The 16,429-nt window shown below is 36.4% G+C and overlaps 3 protein-coding genes across 3 annotated transcripts; all 3 read right to left on the bottom strand.

The window, feature by feature from the left end:
* Nucleotides 1–830: 830 nt before the first annotated feature.
* Nucleotides 831–4,820, bottom strand: LOC127500298 (extracellular calcium-sensing receptor-like). Its single transcript, XM_051871389.1, has 6 exons — nt 4,555–4,820; nt 4,026–4,320; nt 2,748–3,533; nt 2,186–2,407; nt 1,983–2,106; nt 831–1,744 (listed from the first exon to the last, which is right to left on the bottom strand). The coding sequence occupies exons 1-6, from the start codon at nt 4,776–4,778 to the stop codon at nt 831–833; spliced, it is 2,565 nt and encodes an 854-aa protein (XP_051727349.1). The 5' UTR covers nt 4,779–4,820.
* A 732-nt stretch (nt 4,821–5,552) lies between these two features.
* On the bottom strand, nt 5,553–9,030 carry LOC127500295 (extracellular calcium-sensing receptor). The gene is made up of 6 exons (XM_051871383.1): nt 8,804–9,030; nt 8,362–8,650; nt 7,298–8,113; nt 6,979–7,203; nt 6,530–6,653; nt 5,553–6,451 (listed from the first exon to the last, which is right to left on the bottom strand). The coding sequence occupies exons 1-6, from the start codon at nt 9,028–9,030 to the stop codon at nt 5,553–5,555; spliced, it is 2,580 nt and encodes an 859-aa protein (XP_051727343.1).
* Nucleotides 9,031–9,460: 430 nt separating this feature from the next.
* Nucleotides 9,461–10,367, bottom strand: LOC127499599 (extracellular calcium-sensing receptor-like). Its single transcript, XM_051869990.1, has one exon. It carries the CDS (start codon nt 10,262–10,264, stop codon nt 9,461–9,463), a length of 804 nt encoding a protein of 267 aa, XP_051725950.1. The 5' UTR covers nt 10,265–10,367.
* Between the last annotated feature and the right edge of the window lie 6,062 nt (nt 10,368–16,429).

Below are 16,429 nucleotides of genomic sequence, written 5' to 3' on the forward strand. Positions count from 1 at the left end.
GCATTTTGAAACAGCGTCTCGTTCCCTATTCAGAGAACTAAGGTTACATACATAACCGAGACGTTTTGTGCATTTTAGCAGGGCAGGTAAAATTCTGAATCAGCCTGACTGGGCCAAAAGAAAAAAAAAAACAGCATTGAGCCCTGATATATTAAAGGCACAGCTAAAAGTGAGATTTATTACAATGGGTTTATTTTAAGATTGTTTTAAGTTCACTTAAATTAAAGTAGTCTAGTTATATTTTTTAAAGCCCATTCAATGTTATAATTGATAGTTTTACTGAAAATTTGCTTGTGAACACTGAAAAAAATAATGCATGTCCTCATTTGACTCATAATTTAATTTTTAAAAAGTTTGTATTTACATTGTTTGTAAAAACTTCTTGTAAGTTAAGTATATTACACAACTAGAGGCCCGTTTACATTTCTGTAATAATTTATTGGCTAATATTTCAAATTAATACATGTTTAGGTTAATTAATATAACATTAATACAGTAATAATAATTTATTGTGATGATAACATTACAAATACTAGAATATTATAAAGCAATGTTTTATAAAACTTTTTATTTGTATATCAGTTGCCTATATTGTGACAGAAACACACTGAATGAAGTACATAAGATGTAATTATAAAACTATATCAATGCACATTTATCTTGAATTCCATTTTGATAAGTTTTCTGTTCAAAACTGTTTTTGAAACAATCGTACAGTATAGCACAAAAATGTAAAACAGTTATTTCAGTTGATGAGAAAGCTGACACATTAAAATCACATAACGTATCATATCTTATATTAAACAGTTGGCACGAGAGTTTTGTGTGTCTCAGAGGGCTTTTGATGGTACTTTACCCATTAAATGTTTTTTGGTATTCTGGTCTGGTCTAAAAACTATAATGAAACACTTAGGAGCAAAAATACAGAGAATCAGACCAAAGCTTGAAGCTAAAATTGCAAATATCTCCACAGCTACAGTAAATTTCCCTGGAGAGCTGACATAAGCTGGAACAAATGTGATCCAAACAGCACAGAATATGAGCATACTGAATGTGATGAATTTAGCCTCATTGAAATTATCAGGCAGTTTTCGGGCAAGAAAAGCTAAAACAAAGCAAAGGAAAGCTAAGAGGCCAATATAACCCAATACAGCCCAGAAACCAATAGCTGAGCCTAAATTGCACTCTAAAATGATCTTTTCTTTGTAGTGTTGCATATTGTTGTAAGGAAAAGGTGGGGATATTGTTAACCAAAGCACACAAATAAGGATCTGTACAAGAGTGAAACCAAAAACACTGAGTCTCTGTTGATGAGGCCCGAACCATTTCATAACATTACTTCCTGGAAGTGTAGCTTTGAAGGCCATTAACACCACTATTGTTTTCAACAGAACACAGGAGATACAGAGGACAAAAATGATCCCGAACGCTGTGTGACGCAACATACAGGACAACTCAGTGGGCCGACCAATGAAAGTAAGTGAACAGAGAAAACACAGAGTCAATGAGAAGAGCAGCAGGAAGCTCAGCTCTGAGTTGTTGGCTTTTACTATTGGAGATGCCCTGTTTTTGTAGAACACTAAAGCCATGCTCAAAGCCACTAAAGCCCCGGCTATAGAAAAAACTGTGAGGATCATACCAAGGATCTCATCCCAAGAGAGAAACTCCACTGGTTTAGGAAGACACTTGTCATTCTCTTTGTTGGGCCAGGAATCAGGAGGGCATGGATAACAATCTACAGAATCTGGAAAATGAATTAATGGTTAAATTACACACAGATGTGTTGTCCATGCGATGGACATGCACACAAAAGATAATAGAGAAAAATCAAAATACCACAATATACTGTGGGTTAGAATTACCGGCCATGAACAAAAAAAAAGAAAAAAAAAAGCAAGACATTTTCTTTTGGGGCTCATATGAGATGCAATACATAAGAATTATGGATGCTTTATTTAGCAGAATATGCTTGAACAAAATACCTGTCTCATTACTGATCTCTCCTTCAGCACAGTTAATGCAGTCATAACAGCAGACAGGTTTTCCTTTTTGCACAGCCTTCCTAGTGCCTGGAGGGCAACTCTTACTGCATACAGACACAGGCACCTGCAGGTGACAATTACACACAGCACTCACAGATATTCACAGCTATATTCACATATGAACAGAACAAAACAATGTATACCATTTTCTTGCCATCATTCCAAATGATAGCTCTGCTCAAACTGAATTCTTGGCCTTTAGGCTGTGATGCATCATATTGACCCACTGTCACAAAATCAATTGAACCATCTCCTTGAAGCTGCCAATTCACAAGTTCATAGGTGGCCACAGGGTCTCCATTGGTGTCAAATGAAACAAGATAATTATTTTTAGTGAAGTTCACTCGCTTGATCTGATCAAAAACCTGCAGGGTGGACATTCAAAATTCAGATGTATTTTGACATGGTGATTGAAATATGATTTGTTGAATAATCAGTGCAGAAATACTTGGTGAGATTATATATTGTGAAGTAATATATATTGTGATTATATATATATATTGATTATATATATATATATATAATATATATGTACACACACACACACTGTAAACTTTATAGTATACTAAAATTTCTAATAAATACTATATAGTATATTGTAGACAAACAAGCAGAAAGGGATGTTTACACAGGTTTGTTGTATTATTATTATTATTTTTTTTTTCCAAATTTAAAATCAATTTACTCCATGATGAGAAAACTTACCTGCCGGGGTTCAGCTTTTATGTTTTTGTCACAGTGCTTTTCCTTACATACAACGCCATGAAGGGCATGAGCTATAGCATATGTGGCTTTGTACACCATGTTAGTGATCCGCAACTGGGACGTGTCTGTGTACGGGTTCTGTAAAGTGTGCAGGGCCTCTGTGCCATTACATGCAGGCATTCCAGTATAAGAACCTGTCTGCTGTTTTAGACTACAGCTAAATGAGCTTTCCCAGAATTCTGTCAGCAGGGGAAATTTCAGCGCCTGTTCTGGAGACAGGTCAAGTAGAAAGTTACGAAAACCTGGGATAACAGACCGTGGGATTCCAAAGCCCACTGCACCGATACACAAATTAAACCGCAGCATTTCTGGGTCTGTAACCCACGCCTCACTGCCAATCCACTGCATCGGAGGAGGAGGCTGCTGACTCAGCTCTTCTAAGAGGATTCTCATGTCACCTGAGGCCAAGAAGGCAACTATTACACGAGCCGTCGATCTGCGAATGACATCTGTGACTCTTTTCAGTTTACTGCGCGGCTGGGTCCTGTAATAGGCCTCAGAATACTCCACACAGATTCCCTCCTCCTCCGCAGCTTTCAGGAATGATGCCATGCCATTGTTCCCATAGTCTGAATCACTGCGCACAGCCCCGATCCACGTCCATCCGAAGTGCTTGACCATCCGTGCCAGTGCGGCCGCTTGATGGTGATCGCTGGGAATGGTCCTGAAGAAAGTAGGATACTGCCGCTTGTCACTGAGACATGCGCATGTTGCGTAATGACTTACCTAGTGAAAAAGTAAGCAAAAAAAAAAAAAAAGAAAAAAAAAGTCATTTACTCTACATTCTTTGTAAATATAGAGTAAATTAACAATTTTGGAAACTTTTTTTTTTTTCTTCAAATGTTCATCAAGCCCTGTTGTAGCAAATACTATGCCTATGTCTGTTTTCAATTATATATATGGATATACCAATAATGTATATCCAAAACACATTTTAAATTTTACAAACACATTTATTCTAATTATTGTTAATATGTAATTCATTATTTCCAGGAGCTCATTGCTTCGACCTTCAATTAAACTGCTAACAGTGATTGTAAATTAAATTGCCTAAATTATTACATTTTTAGCTAACTGCATTCTCTAAATTGTAATGTTGACATGCATTCTCTGTAAAGCTGCTTTGAAACTATATGTATCGTGAAAAGCGCTATACAAATAAATGTAAATTTTCATTTACTTTTAAAATGACATGAAGTAATCATATTGAACCCACACCTGTGGAATTCCAAATGGACCGAGAAGTCTCGAAATGCTTATAGACGGCGTGGAGCCAGATTCTGCGACTACTGCTGTAACAGCTGCAGATTTTGCACAGCAATCAGTGTCATTAAATATGAGATCTAGTCCGTTGACAAGCTGAAAGGCTACTTTGATTGCCATTGGCACAGAAGCACAAGAGTCATATATATGATACCCTAAAGTTACGCCCGGTAAGAGATCGGAGCTGTTGTTGATCTCCTCAATGGCGAACTCAAAGGCACGAACAAAGCGCATCTCTCTGAAACCCACGCTGTTGAGATAAACACAATAAAAATACATAAATAAATAAAAAATAATATACCTTTACATGACAACAGTTGCACATATGATTTCTCATAATTTTATCACAGGATTACAAACATTAGATAATTATATTTTTATTAATATATTAACTATTAATTATTATTTTATTATTTATATAAACTAATAATTTAAGTATCAACATGTTATATTAAGGGTGATATCCCATACTACATATGCTAACCTCCCACTGCACTCTAGTGGTTGTGGCTTTCTAGTATAGGTGTGCTTCTCTGTCCTCAGATAATCATGAATAGAGAAAACCCCTCCAATAACAAAGTCTCCATCCTTGAAGAGGGCAGGTGGCTGAGGGTCACCTTGCAGGATGCAGATGCCTAAATTAACTCCACACACAGCAGGACAAAGCCTGCCAATGCAAAGTACTGTAACAATTAATAAAACATTCATTTCTCTTGTTAGGACAGTGAGCTCTCCAAATATCAGGTGAGCATTACACTATATTTAAATAGCCACTATTGTTCTTCTGTGGCATTGAATTTGCAAGAGGGAATGTAAGAAGGTGTGGTTAATATATTTTCATGCTTAGTCATAATGTCGTTATGTGCTGTGTGTTTTCTTAACTTCAGAAACAGGACCTGCCTTCTTCAGAGTCCCCAACCCCGTCAACCCCATGAGGAATATGTTACATTCAAAATTCATTATTATATTTGTTTCTCTCACCATCATACTTATTTTGACAAGTTTACTGTCTTATTTAACTAACATTTGGGTCACATTCTCAGTCTTTAGCCTGGACTTTTTGTATTTTAGTTATTATTATTATTATTATTATTATTATTATTATTATTCATAAAGGGTATGCATGGCTGTAGTATCCCTGTAGAAGTGTAGATTTAAGTTTGATTGTTCCTTGTAGTCTCTCCAAAGCACAGTATTCTGCAAGATATGAAGTTTGTTGTTTGTAGTGTCCAATAAATTCACATACAAATTCCCACTGTTGAACCATTGTGTGATAACTGTATGGTTGATTTACGTGCCTCAATGTGTACCCTTGTTAACAATAATGGATGGCAGTGATATGTATACAGTAAGATATTAATAAAGTAAGCAAAAATGATCAAATCAGTGTTTATTCACTTACTGTTAATTTGCTATTGTGGTTATTTCATATTATTACTATTTCATTCAATTTGTACTGGACTCAAAACATGATCAATTGTATTATTTGTCTTTTCCCATTAGATGTTGTTTGGTGTTTTTCTCAGGCTTTAGTAAAATTATATAAATCTTGGGGGTGAACAAGCAGAGGAGCAGGCCAAAACTGGATGCTAAAATGGCAAAAATTTCCACAGCAGTTGTAAATTTCCCAGGTGAACTGACATATGCAGGTACAAATGCCAGCCACACTGCACAAAATATAAGCATGCTGAAGGTGATGTACTTGGCCTCATTAAAATTTCCTGGCAACTTTCGCGCTAAAAATGCCAGAAAAAAACAAACACAAGCCAAAACACCAATATATCCAAGCACACACCAGAAGGCCAGATCAGAGCCTACACTGCAATCCAGGATGATCTTGGACTGTTGATATTTAGTGTTTCTATAGGGGAAAGGTGGGGATACTGTAAGCCAGGTGGTACATATGACCACCTGAACTAGAGTGCAGCAGAAGATTATGATTCTCTGCTGTGTTGGGCCCAACCATTTCATTATATTGTTTCCAGGTCGGGTAGCTGTAAAAGCTGCCAGCACCACTAAAGTCTTGCCCAGGATGCAGGATATGCAGAGGGAGAAGGTGATGCTGAAGGCAGTGTGTCGCAGCATGCAGGACCAGGATGTGGGTTCCCCAATAAACACCAAAGCGCATAAAAAGCATAGAGTCAGTGATAACAAGATGAAAAAACTGAGTTCTGAGTTATTTATGCGCACAACAGGAGTGTTTCTGTAATAAAGAAATACAGCAAACACAGCTAAAGTGAGGCAGGCCCCCACTACAGCTATTACTGTTAGGGTCAATCCCATTGCATCATAGGACAGGAATTCGACCACTTTTGGAATACACACTGTTCCATCAGCATTTGACCAGTAATCTTCAGAACAGGCCATACACTCTACTGAATCTAAAGAGAGGGAAACACTATAAAAATGAGGATAAAGGTCCACAGATTTTTGTTGAATTATTGAAGTTCTTCTCCAACCTGTCGTATTACTGATTTTGCCACTGTCACATGGTACACAGTCAAAGCAGCACAGAGGCTGGCCACGCCGGACAGCCTTCCTGAATCCCGGAGTGCAGCTGTTGCTGCACACAGACACCAACACCTGCTTAACCAACACAGTCACACATATATTAGTAATTTATATTAGTGTATAATAATAATGTTCCTGTAGGTCAATATCATTATTAATTACATGAAACTAATTAGCTAGTGTGAAACTAACCTTGATAAATAATGAGTATGGGACATACTAATTAAAAAAAAACAGGGATTATTCTGCCTTTTGCATTTCCTTCCAACAGGCAGATCTGCCATCTTCAGATGAACAGTTCTTTCATATTTCAAATGGATACTTACCTCCATTTGACCCTACAGAACTTCAGAACATGAAATCTCATGTACTGAAATACACTGTGAGAACGGCTTGCCTCAGTCTGATGGCCGGGCCACATGATGGCCTTCTCCTGGATAACCAGTTCTTGGCCAGATTCTTGCGCACCATCGAACCTGCCCACATTAACAAACTCAATATTTCCAGCTGAGCCCCTCTGCCAGTTTATGAGGTCATAAGATGGAATAGAATCGCCTTTCATATCAAAATTCACTGTCTCTCCTGAAATAGTGAATGACACCTCTTGGAGATACTGCTGTAACTGAGTTTAAGAGATAAAATCAAGACAGTTTAGTTAAAGTCATAACTGTGTACAGAGTTCATTTAGGCATTTAAGCACTCATTATTTTGAGTACCTGCCATGGGTAGACATTATGTATATTTGCACATGTGGAGTTACTGAATGGCCCTTTTCCAGGTGTACAGTGAAGAAGGTTGTGCAGGGAATGAGCAATGGCATACACTCCTTTATAAACATTATAGGAAATACGGGGGCTGGAAGTATTAAAGTAGGCAGAGTGCTGCACCCTAATAGTCTCCTGCCCTGTACAGGAGGGCAGATGATTATTCAAGCTGGAACTGGAGGGCGAACAGTCATATAAAGCCCCCCACAGCTCGTGAACCAGAGGATTTGAGGGGTACTTTTCTGGGTTCACTGTTGTGAGATACTCTCTTAACCCAGGAATTTGGCCCTGTCGTATGCCAAATCCTATGGTCCCTCCAAGGAAAGGGTAATATTCACTTCCTGTGAACACAGAGGCTGTAACCCATGCCTCACTAGCAATCCACTGTATTCCAGTGACATTCTGTTCCATGTAGTCTCTTAAGAAGGGTGTGAGCTCCCCTTCAGCTGAGAACACCACTACCACCCGAGCAGTGGAGTGACTCATGACTCGAATGATTTCCAGTGCCCTCTGATGTTCGTATAACAGAGGAATCATCTCTTGATAAGCAACACATATGCCTGTGCCCTCCAGCTCCTTCAGTAAGCCCTGAAGGGCAAAGCGACCATACTCGTGATCTCCTCGTACCACTCCCACCCAGGTCCAGTTAAAATGCAGCAGGAGTTTTGCAATGGCCTTTACTTGATAGGCATCACTAGGGATGACTCTGAAGAATGTAGGGAATTCTCTTCTATCACTAAGACAGGCACAGGATGAAAAATAACTGATCTGTCAAGAGAGAGAGAGAAAAAAAATTCAATAACAAGAATATTATTTGATCTTAGGTTGCACTGCATGGTTTCACTGTAAACATATAAGATTGTGTACATGGTTAACTCTCCATTACCGAAAAAAGGATATACTATAATTCTTTTCTCACAAAAAAAAAAAAAAAAGCATACACAAACCACAATGCACTTTTAAATTAAATTTAAATTAACACAAAAATAATTGAAAATGTTTCATATTAGACTCGCCATTGGTATCCCGAAAGGCTGCAAAATTCTTGAAACTACAATAGACTGAGCTGACCCAGATTCTCCTATGATAGCAAGCAGTGGACCAGCACCTGCACACATGGGGCTTTCTTGCTCATTTGGCCCATTTAGAACAGCTACTGCTGATCTCTGCCCAGTCAGAGGGTATGCACAAGAGTCAAAGATTTTGTAACCCAGAGTGTAGTTAGGTAGAAGATCGTCTCGCTTATTTATTTCCTCTGCAGCAAGTTTCATTGTAAGTGCCCAGCGGAAAGCTCTCGGATCAAATCTGCAGATTAATTAAACAGAGAGAAGGACATAAAAGGCATACAAACTATAGTACACAGGTTTAAATATTTCTATCAAAGCACCCATTCAAGATATTTATACCTTACAAATATAATATTCTCTAAGCAGTTAAAAAAAATACATTGTTACTCACCCATTACATTTGACTGGCCCCGGTCTGTAAGTACAGTTGAGGTCTGGCATTTCCTGATTGTAGTGCAAAGGAAAAATGCCACCTATTAAAAAATCTCCATTAGCCATGAGGCCTGGCTCAAAGTCACTTTGCAGGACACATGTGGAAGCATCTCCAGGAGTGAGTGCACTGAGATAGTAAACCAGAAGCCACGAGAGCAGGACAGTCATGCTCTCTAATGCCTGCATCCCTCAGCATGACTACAGTGGGCAGGACAGCCTGTTATATAAACCAGACACAGGTCTCCATGCATCTCATTATGTGTCATGGTTATATGTCATCAGTAGGATTCAAAATACTCATATTCATAAATATGCTTTATTAATATGCTTCCTTTCTACAACAGTAGCACAACCCATGACCATATACATTGTATTCTTTAGAAAGAGCATAAATGTGTTTTAGGACATGATAGTTTTGTGGTGTATAAAGTCTCATGTTATTTTAAGTATATACAAGTTTATGCAGTCTGTTTCCTATGTCCCTATATGAAGATATCACATTAGAATAAACATAACATATCATATTAGATGAGATATGTTGATTTATTGTAAAATTATATTTTAATTCAAATTCAACATTTTTTGGACACTTTTTCATGTTCAGCTTTCCATTACGTCATTTAATAACTTTTCCCATGAGATGTTGTTTGGTGTTCTTCTCAGGCTTCAGTAAAATAATGTAACATTTGGGGGCAAACAAGCAGAGGAGCAGGCCAAAACTAGAAGCTAAAATAGCAAAAATCTCCACAGCAGTTGTAAATTTACCTGGCTGGCTGACATATGCAGGTACAAATGCCAGCCACACTGCACAAAATATAAGCATGCTGAAGGTGATGTATTTGGCCTCATTAAAATTGCCTGGCAATTTCCGCGCTAAAAATGCCAGAAAAAAACAGACACAAGCCAAAACACCAATATATCCAAGTACACTCCAGAAGGCCAGATCAGAGCCCACACTGCAATCCAGGATAATCTTGGACTGTTGATATTTAGTGTTTTTATAGGGGAAAGGTGGGGATACTACAAGCCAGACAGTACATATGACCACCTGAACTAGAGTGCAGCAGAAGATTATGATTCTCTGCTGTGTTGGGCCCAACCATTTCATTATATTGTTTCCTGGTCGGGTAGCTGTAAAAGCTGCCAACACCACTAAAGTCTTGCCCAGGATGCAGGATATGCAGAGGGAAAAAGTGATGCTGAAAGCAGTGTGTCGCAGCATGCAGGACCAGGATGTGGGTTCCCCAATAAACACCAAAGCACATAGAAAACACAGAGTCAAAGACAGCAGGATGAAGAAACTGAGCTCTGAGTTATTCACACGGACTATAGGGGTTCCTCTGTTGTACAGAAATATCACCAGCACTGTGATTGTCAGAAAAGCTCCCACTATAGCTATTACAGTCAGGGTGATTCCCATTGCATCATGGGAGAGAAACTCAACTACTTTCGGGACACACACTGTTCCGTTTGCATTAGACCAGTAGTCTTCAGGGCATGACAGACAATCTACTGAATCTAAAAAAAAAAAAAAAAAAAAAAAAGATCAGATTCAAAAAAGATTAATTATAATAATAATAATAATCACAGTGCATGTGAGAGATTTAAACAATTCACTGATTCTTGAGATAAGGGACAAAACATGTTTTAGATGTTAAAAAAATAAAAACTAACACTACATTATTAAAAAATGCTATTTTTGTAGACAAAGGTTCCAGATAATGAACCATGTAAGGGAACAGGTTTTTATGACAATGTTTTTTTCTAAAAAATAATGTTTATTCACTTCATAACTTAATTTGTGTCAACTCCGTCAGACACATTAAAAAGCATGCCAATTTAATTAAATCCATCCAAAAACAGTGTAAAGACTTCAGTTATGTAATTTTGGTGTTCAGTAAAATAAATTCTCTGGTTTTTTTTTTGTTTTTTTTTTCTGTTTTCGCACTATTATGAACAATCCAGTTCCTAAATTCTCCTCCCTCCTTTTAATGTTAATCATATATCACCAATGTTCTTGGGTTAATAAATATATCATGTAGTTTCATTGATGTTCTAAACATTTTTTACACAATAAATTGAAAAATGGATAAGACATTTATTTCACAAATACGAGTTTACAAATACTGACGGTGTTGACAAAGGTCCAGCTGGGGCCAAATCTACAATATATGTAAATAGAATCATGAAACAACATTAGAAGAATTCCCCATATGCAAAAAAAAAAAAAAAAAAAAATCATGTTATATAGACTTTTTGAGAGTACTTGTCTACTATCAGACATAAAACCTGATGGAGTTGATGTCTGATGGAGTTGACAAAATTTAATTTTTTTCCACTTTAACCACATGTTGTACAGTGGAACAATTCTTCAATTGTAGAACAATTTTAATGGAAAATATAATAATTTTTAATAATAATAATTTATAATTTGTTGCATTTTTAAATACTTTGTTTGGCAGATTTACATTGTGACCTCATGCTGAGGACAAGGTAAATTACATGTGTTTCCAAGTATAGAGTGTGCTTTTAAAATAATACTAAAGAAATTATTTAAAAGTATAAGCAATGAATGCCCTGAGTATACAAATTTCTAGATGTAACTTTTTAAGTATGTTTATTTTGTTGATATTCTTACAGTTTAACATAAATAGGGCTTTTGTGTTTAGGACATGTTTTGTATATTTATATATAACCGGGATGTTACTCTGTGTTACTCTGTGTAAACTGTAAAGTTTTTTGCTTTCGATAGGAAACAAAGTGTCATCTTTCAAATTCTGTCCATTTTACCACGAAATTCAAACAATAATTGCCGTTTTGACGCTTTTTAATGTGGAATAACAGATTGCTGTATAGGCGCCTCAGTTCAAGCGGCAGCATGGAGCGTGAGTGAACGCGATCATCCCTTCCTCTTTACTACTAGTTACAGAATAAAGATGAATGAACATCTGGAGGTATGCTGAAAGATACAGTACAACTTACTGAAACGTATCATATCTCGTATAATCGCTCAATCAGTGTTTTAACAGCGGAAAGACGTCAATAAAACAGCTTGTAAACAACACAACTTGTCCACAACTTGTTAGTTCGCTAGAGAAATGAACTAAATATATGCACTAAATTAGCCTATATATTATTTATAATTTACTTATCCTGTTATCGATGTCTTAATTATTTGATGTATGTTTAAATAAATACGTCATGAAAACAAGTTATGACAGCCACTGTGCAAATGATTGTTAAACAACGAATTGCAGAAACATAATTTTATTATTAGATATAGAAGTTATAAATATTGCAAAATGCTAAATATTTATGTATGAATGTATGTATCACTCAACATGCAGCAGGGTGCGTCTACCTGTTTGATTACTGATCTTGCCACTCTCACATGGAACACAGTCAAAGCAGCACAGAGGTTGCCCACGACGGGCAGCTGTCCTAAATCCTGGGGCACAGCTATTACTACACACAGAGACAGGTACCTATGAAAAAAAGTACATATAATCACACATTTTAAATACGAGTAAATATATTTTAGTAACGTATAATTACATTTTCTCTATGTTTCCCTCAGTTATATACAGCATACATAGCAAATGTTTCTGATAGATACAGTATATAATATGCTAATTGGGGCTCAAGGACAACATAGTAAGTTATTTTAATAGAACAACAGATGGCAGTGCAGTGCACAGTCAACACCTTGCCTTGTTCTGTTGGTTAGACCACATAATGGCCTGCTCCTCAATCACCAGTTGTCTCCCAGAATGCTGAGCACCATCATAGAGGCCCACTTTCACAAACTGAATATCTCCACTTGAGTGTTTTTGCCAGTTTATCAAATCATAATATGGAACTGAGTCTCCTTTATCATCAAAGTTAACATTTTCACCAGATACTGAGAAGGAAACAGCCTCTAGATAATGCTGAAGCTTTTGAGTACATAAAAAAGAACAGAAAAGACCAAAGAAATTACATTTGCAATGAAAAAAGTAACCTAAATTGAAAATGTTCCAAGGATAAGATGAAATATAATTTAATTAATTTATAATCCACCAGTTCTAATCAGACCCTAAAACAGTTTTACCTGCCATGGAAACACGTTGTTAAGGTTTGCACATGAGAAATTCTCAAATGGTCCATTTCCAGGCCTACAGTGAATGAGATTATGTAGAGAATGAGCAAAGGCATACACTGCTTTATACACATTGTAGGTCACACGAGGGCTGGATGTATTCATGTAGGCAGAGTGCTCTTGTCTGAGAGTTTCTTTCCCTGTGCAGGAGGGCAAATGGCTGTTCAACCTGGATGTGGAGGGGGAACAACCATACAGAGCCTCCCACAACTCCTGAACTTGAGGGTTAGAAGGGTACCTTTCTGGGGTCACTGTTTTGAGGTAATCCTGAAGACCTGGGATGTGCCCTTGACGTATTGCAAACCCAATTGTGCCATCTAAGAATGGATATGTTTCTGCTAACACTGAAGCTGTTACCCAAGCCTCACTTGCAATCCACTGAATTCCTGTGATATTTTGAGTCACAAACTCTCTCAAAAAAGGGTAAAATTCCCCTTCTACTGAAAAAACAACAACTACCTTAGCTGTGGATTCCTTCATTACTTTAAGAATCTTTAGGACTTTTTCCTGTTTGTAGTCTTTAGGGATGATTTCATGATAGGCCAAACAAATGTTAGTATTTTCAATTTCTCGCTTTAAGCCTTGCAAAGCAAATTTGCCATAATCATTTTCTTCAATGACTACACCGATCCATGTCCAGCCAAACTTCTTTAATAGCTGTGCAATAGCTTTGACCTGGTAATCATCATTGGGAACCACTCTGAAAAATGTTGGGAACTGCTTCCGATCACTTAGGCAAGAGCAGGTTGAAAAATAGCTAATCTATAAAACAGAAAAAAAAAAAAAAAAAAAAAAAAACTTTATTAGCATAAAACACATAAAAAATAATATATACGTATTAAGCTTATGTCTCCAAGATACAGAACACATATAAAAAAATATATATATAAAAAAAAAAAAAAGAAGAAGAAGAAGAAGAAAGTTAAAAACACTTATTACCATGGGTATTTGGAAGGGTTGCACAGTTCTGGAGAGAACAATAGATTGTGAAGATCCAGATTCCCCTATTAATCCTAATAAAGGGCCAGCCCCAGAGCACATTGAACTCTGAACAACATCCTGTCCATTCAGTACTTCCAGGACTGCTTTCTGAGCCGTAACAGGAGTGGAGCAAGAGTCAAAAATCCTGTAAGCCAGTGTATGATTTGACAGGAGATCTTTTCTATTATTTATCTCCTCCACAGCAAGCTTCATAGAAAGAGCCCAGCGGAAAGCTCTTGGATCAAACCTGCATTTAAAGTCACAACAATAACTTTGTAACATTGCTTTTAGAACATCAGTTTGGCATCAAATAGGTTTTGGCAAATGGAATAAACATTAAACAGCAGATAAAATATTGAATTGCCCAGAAATGATTGAAAAATAACAAATATCCTTACCCTTTACACTGTGCTGCTAAGGGTCTTTTTATGTATGCTGTTGATGGAAGTTCTACTCTATAATGTAAAGGAAAAATCCCTCCTATTGTGAGGTCTCCATTATTCATGAACACTGGCAGATCAAAGTCATCCTGTGGAGAGCAGGTTGAAGTCAGAGCTGCACTGGAAAGGTGAAATACAGAGACAAAAATGTAAATCATCATTCTATCAAGCTCCAAAAACAAACAAACAAACAAAAAACTAAGAGAGCTAAGAGATGTTTCTGTTTCACAAGGTTTTATATTGTTAGCTACCTTGCATATCATTATGAATGACGTCTCTTTGGGTTACAGAATTTGCTAAATAAGGTGGAGTGTAATAGCACCCATGATGCAGCAAAAAAGAAATGAATATGTAAAACCTAATTTAAATATGATGCCTATCAAAGCTTAAAGCTACATTATGTAACTTTTTTTTTTTTTTGAGTAAAATTTAAATAGTGAGCAAGTACATCATAAAACCATCTTCCAAACCATGTTTTTGCCTTACCCTAAATCTCTATGAGCCTTATATTTTAGAGTTGTCAGGACAGATTTCGGTACATTGCATACTTTCATCATTTGTCTATGTGTATTTACGCCATAAGGTCAGGCTACTATATGAGGTGTAACTAGCTTAGCCACAACAAATGAACTCTGGACTGAAAAGGCTTCGCAAACAAAAAGGGAAAGGTACATACTCGTAGTAAATCACAAATCAACATAATTTGCATAGTATCACACTTGCTGTGCATTGAATTAAGTTCACAAAACAATGTTTATGTTGGTAAAAATGCCAATCCATAAACCAGTTACTACTTTGGTCTATTTGCTGTGGGATTACAAATTTAAGAATCTGTTTAAAATCTGCTGCTCCTACTTCCTGACATAACTTTACATGAAAAATTAAGGTGAACTACAATGTATTGGGCATTCAAGGTGAGCACAATGGTATCAGTTTACTGATTAGATAAATATAGTTTCCAGTGAGGGGGTTCTGCAAGTCTCTGATCTTCCTATTGAGAGCCAAACTATGTGTGAATGTTGACATAGTACCCACAAATAGTATAAACAGCACCTGGTCACGAGAACTAAGACTATTGTCTTCAGGGTCGGTGGTTATTTTCTATATTGTCTTTAGATGCTTTTGTTTTAGTGGTCACTTCAAAGGCTATGTGTAAGGACAACATACAATGTACAGCTCCCTTAGTCAGACTTGGTTACTACAGCGACCAACAGAACATTCTCAATAATGAATCCTGATGAAGATACACAGAGGCTCATGGTTTTGCTTCTCAGCCTTGCCAAGTTATAACATCTTTATACTGGATGTAAACAAGGCTTATAACTGTAGGTGAATTGTAGTGATTTAATCATATAAATCTTATAAACCTTATGTCAGTAGTCAGAAATCTGCGAAACTAGAAGTGATAATGACATACAGTTATGTCTGTATTCCCTAGCCTGAGGAGAAATGGCAGGCTTCTTTTTTTCATATGTCAAACACAGGTCTCTATGCTATTTGTCCACATTAAAAGTCCCAAATGAAATACATGACATATAGACAGGGTTTATTTGAATAAGATTTTGCAACAGCAGGATAGCAGTTTTGAATGTAGACTTTTAAATATATATATTCCACTGCATTACATAAAAATATTAAACCAAGTGTCATCTGCAAGCAAATCAAAGTGCTGGTCAAGTGACCAATTACTTTTGAATGCCTTATAATATTAAAGACAGAATGAAAATGTTTTTAAAGACATGTCTATACGTAGTTGTAAGTTGTAAATGTATGTATGTATGTATATATGTATATATGTATATATATATATATATATATATATATATATATATACACACACACACACACACACGTATATATATATATATATATATATATATATATATATATATATATATAATATTAACATTTAAAATATCATAAATGTATTGTCTTATTATATCTTTGTAAGATTAAAGTATTACAGATATAATTTGGTCATTTGGTTTTCACAGCACAGTTATTAATAGCTATAATTTCCTTAATA

The sequence above is a fragment of the Ctenopharyngodon idella genome, chromosome 18, assembly GCF_019924925.1.
Source record: "Ctenopharyngodon idella isolate HZGC_01 chromosome 18, HZGC01, whole genome shotgun sequence".
Classification (NCBI taxonomy): domain Eukaryota; kingdom Metazoa; phylum Chordata; class Actinopteri; order Cypriniformes; family Xenocyprididae; genus Ctenopharyngodon; species Ctenopharyngodon idella.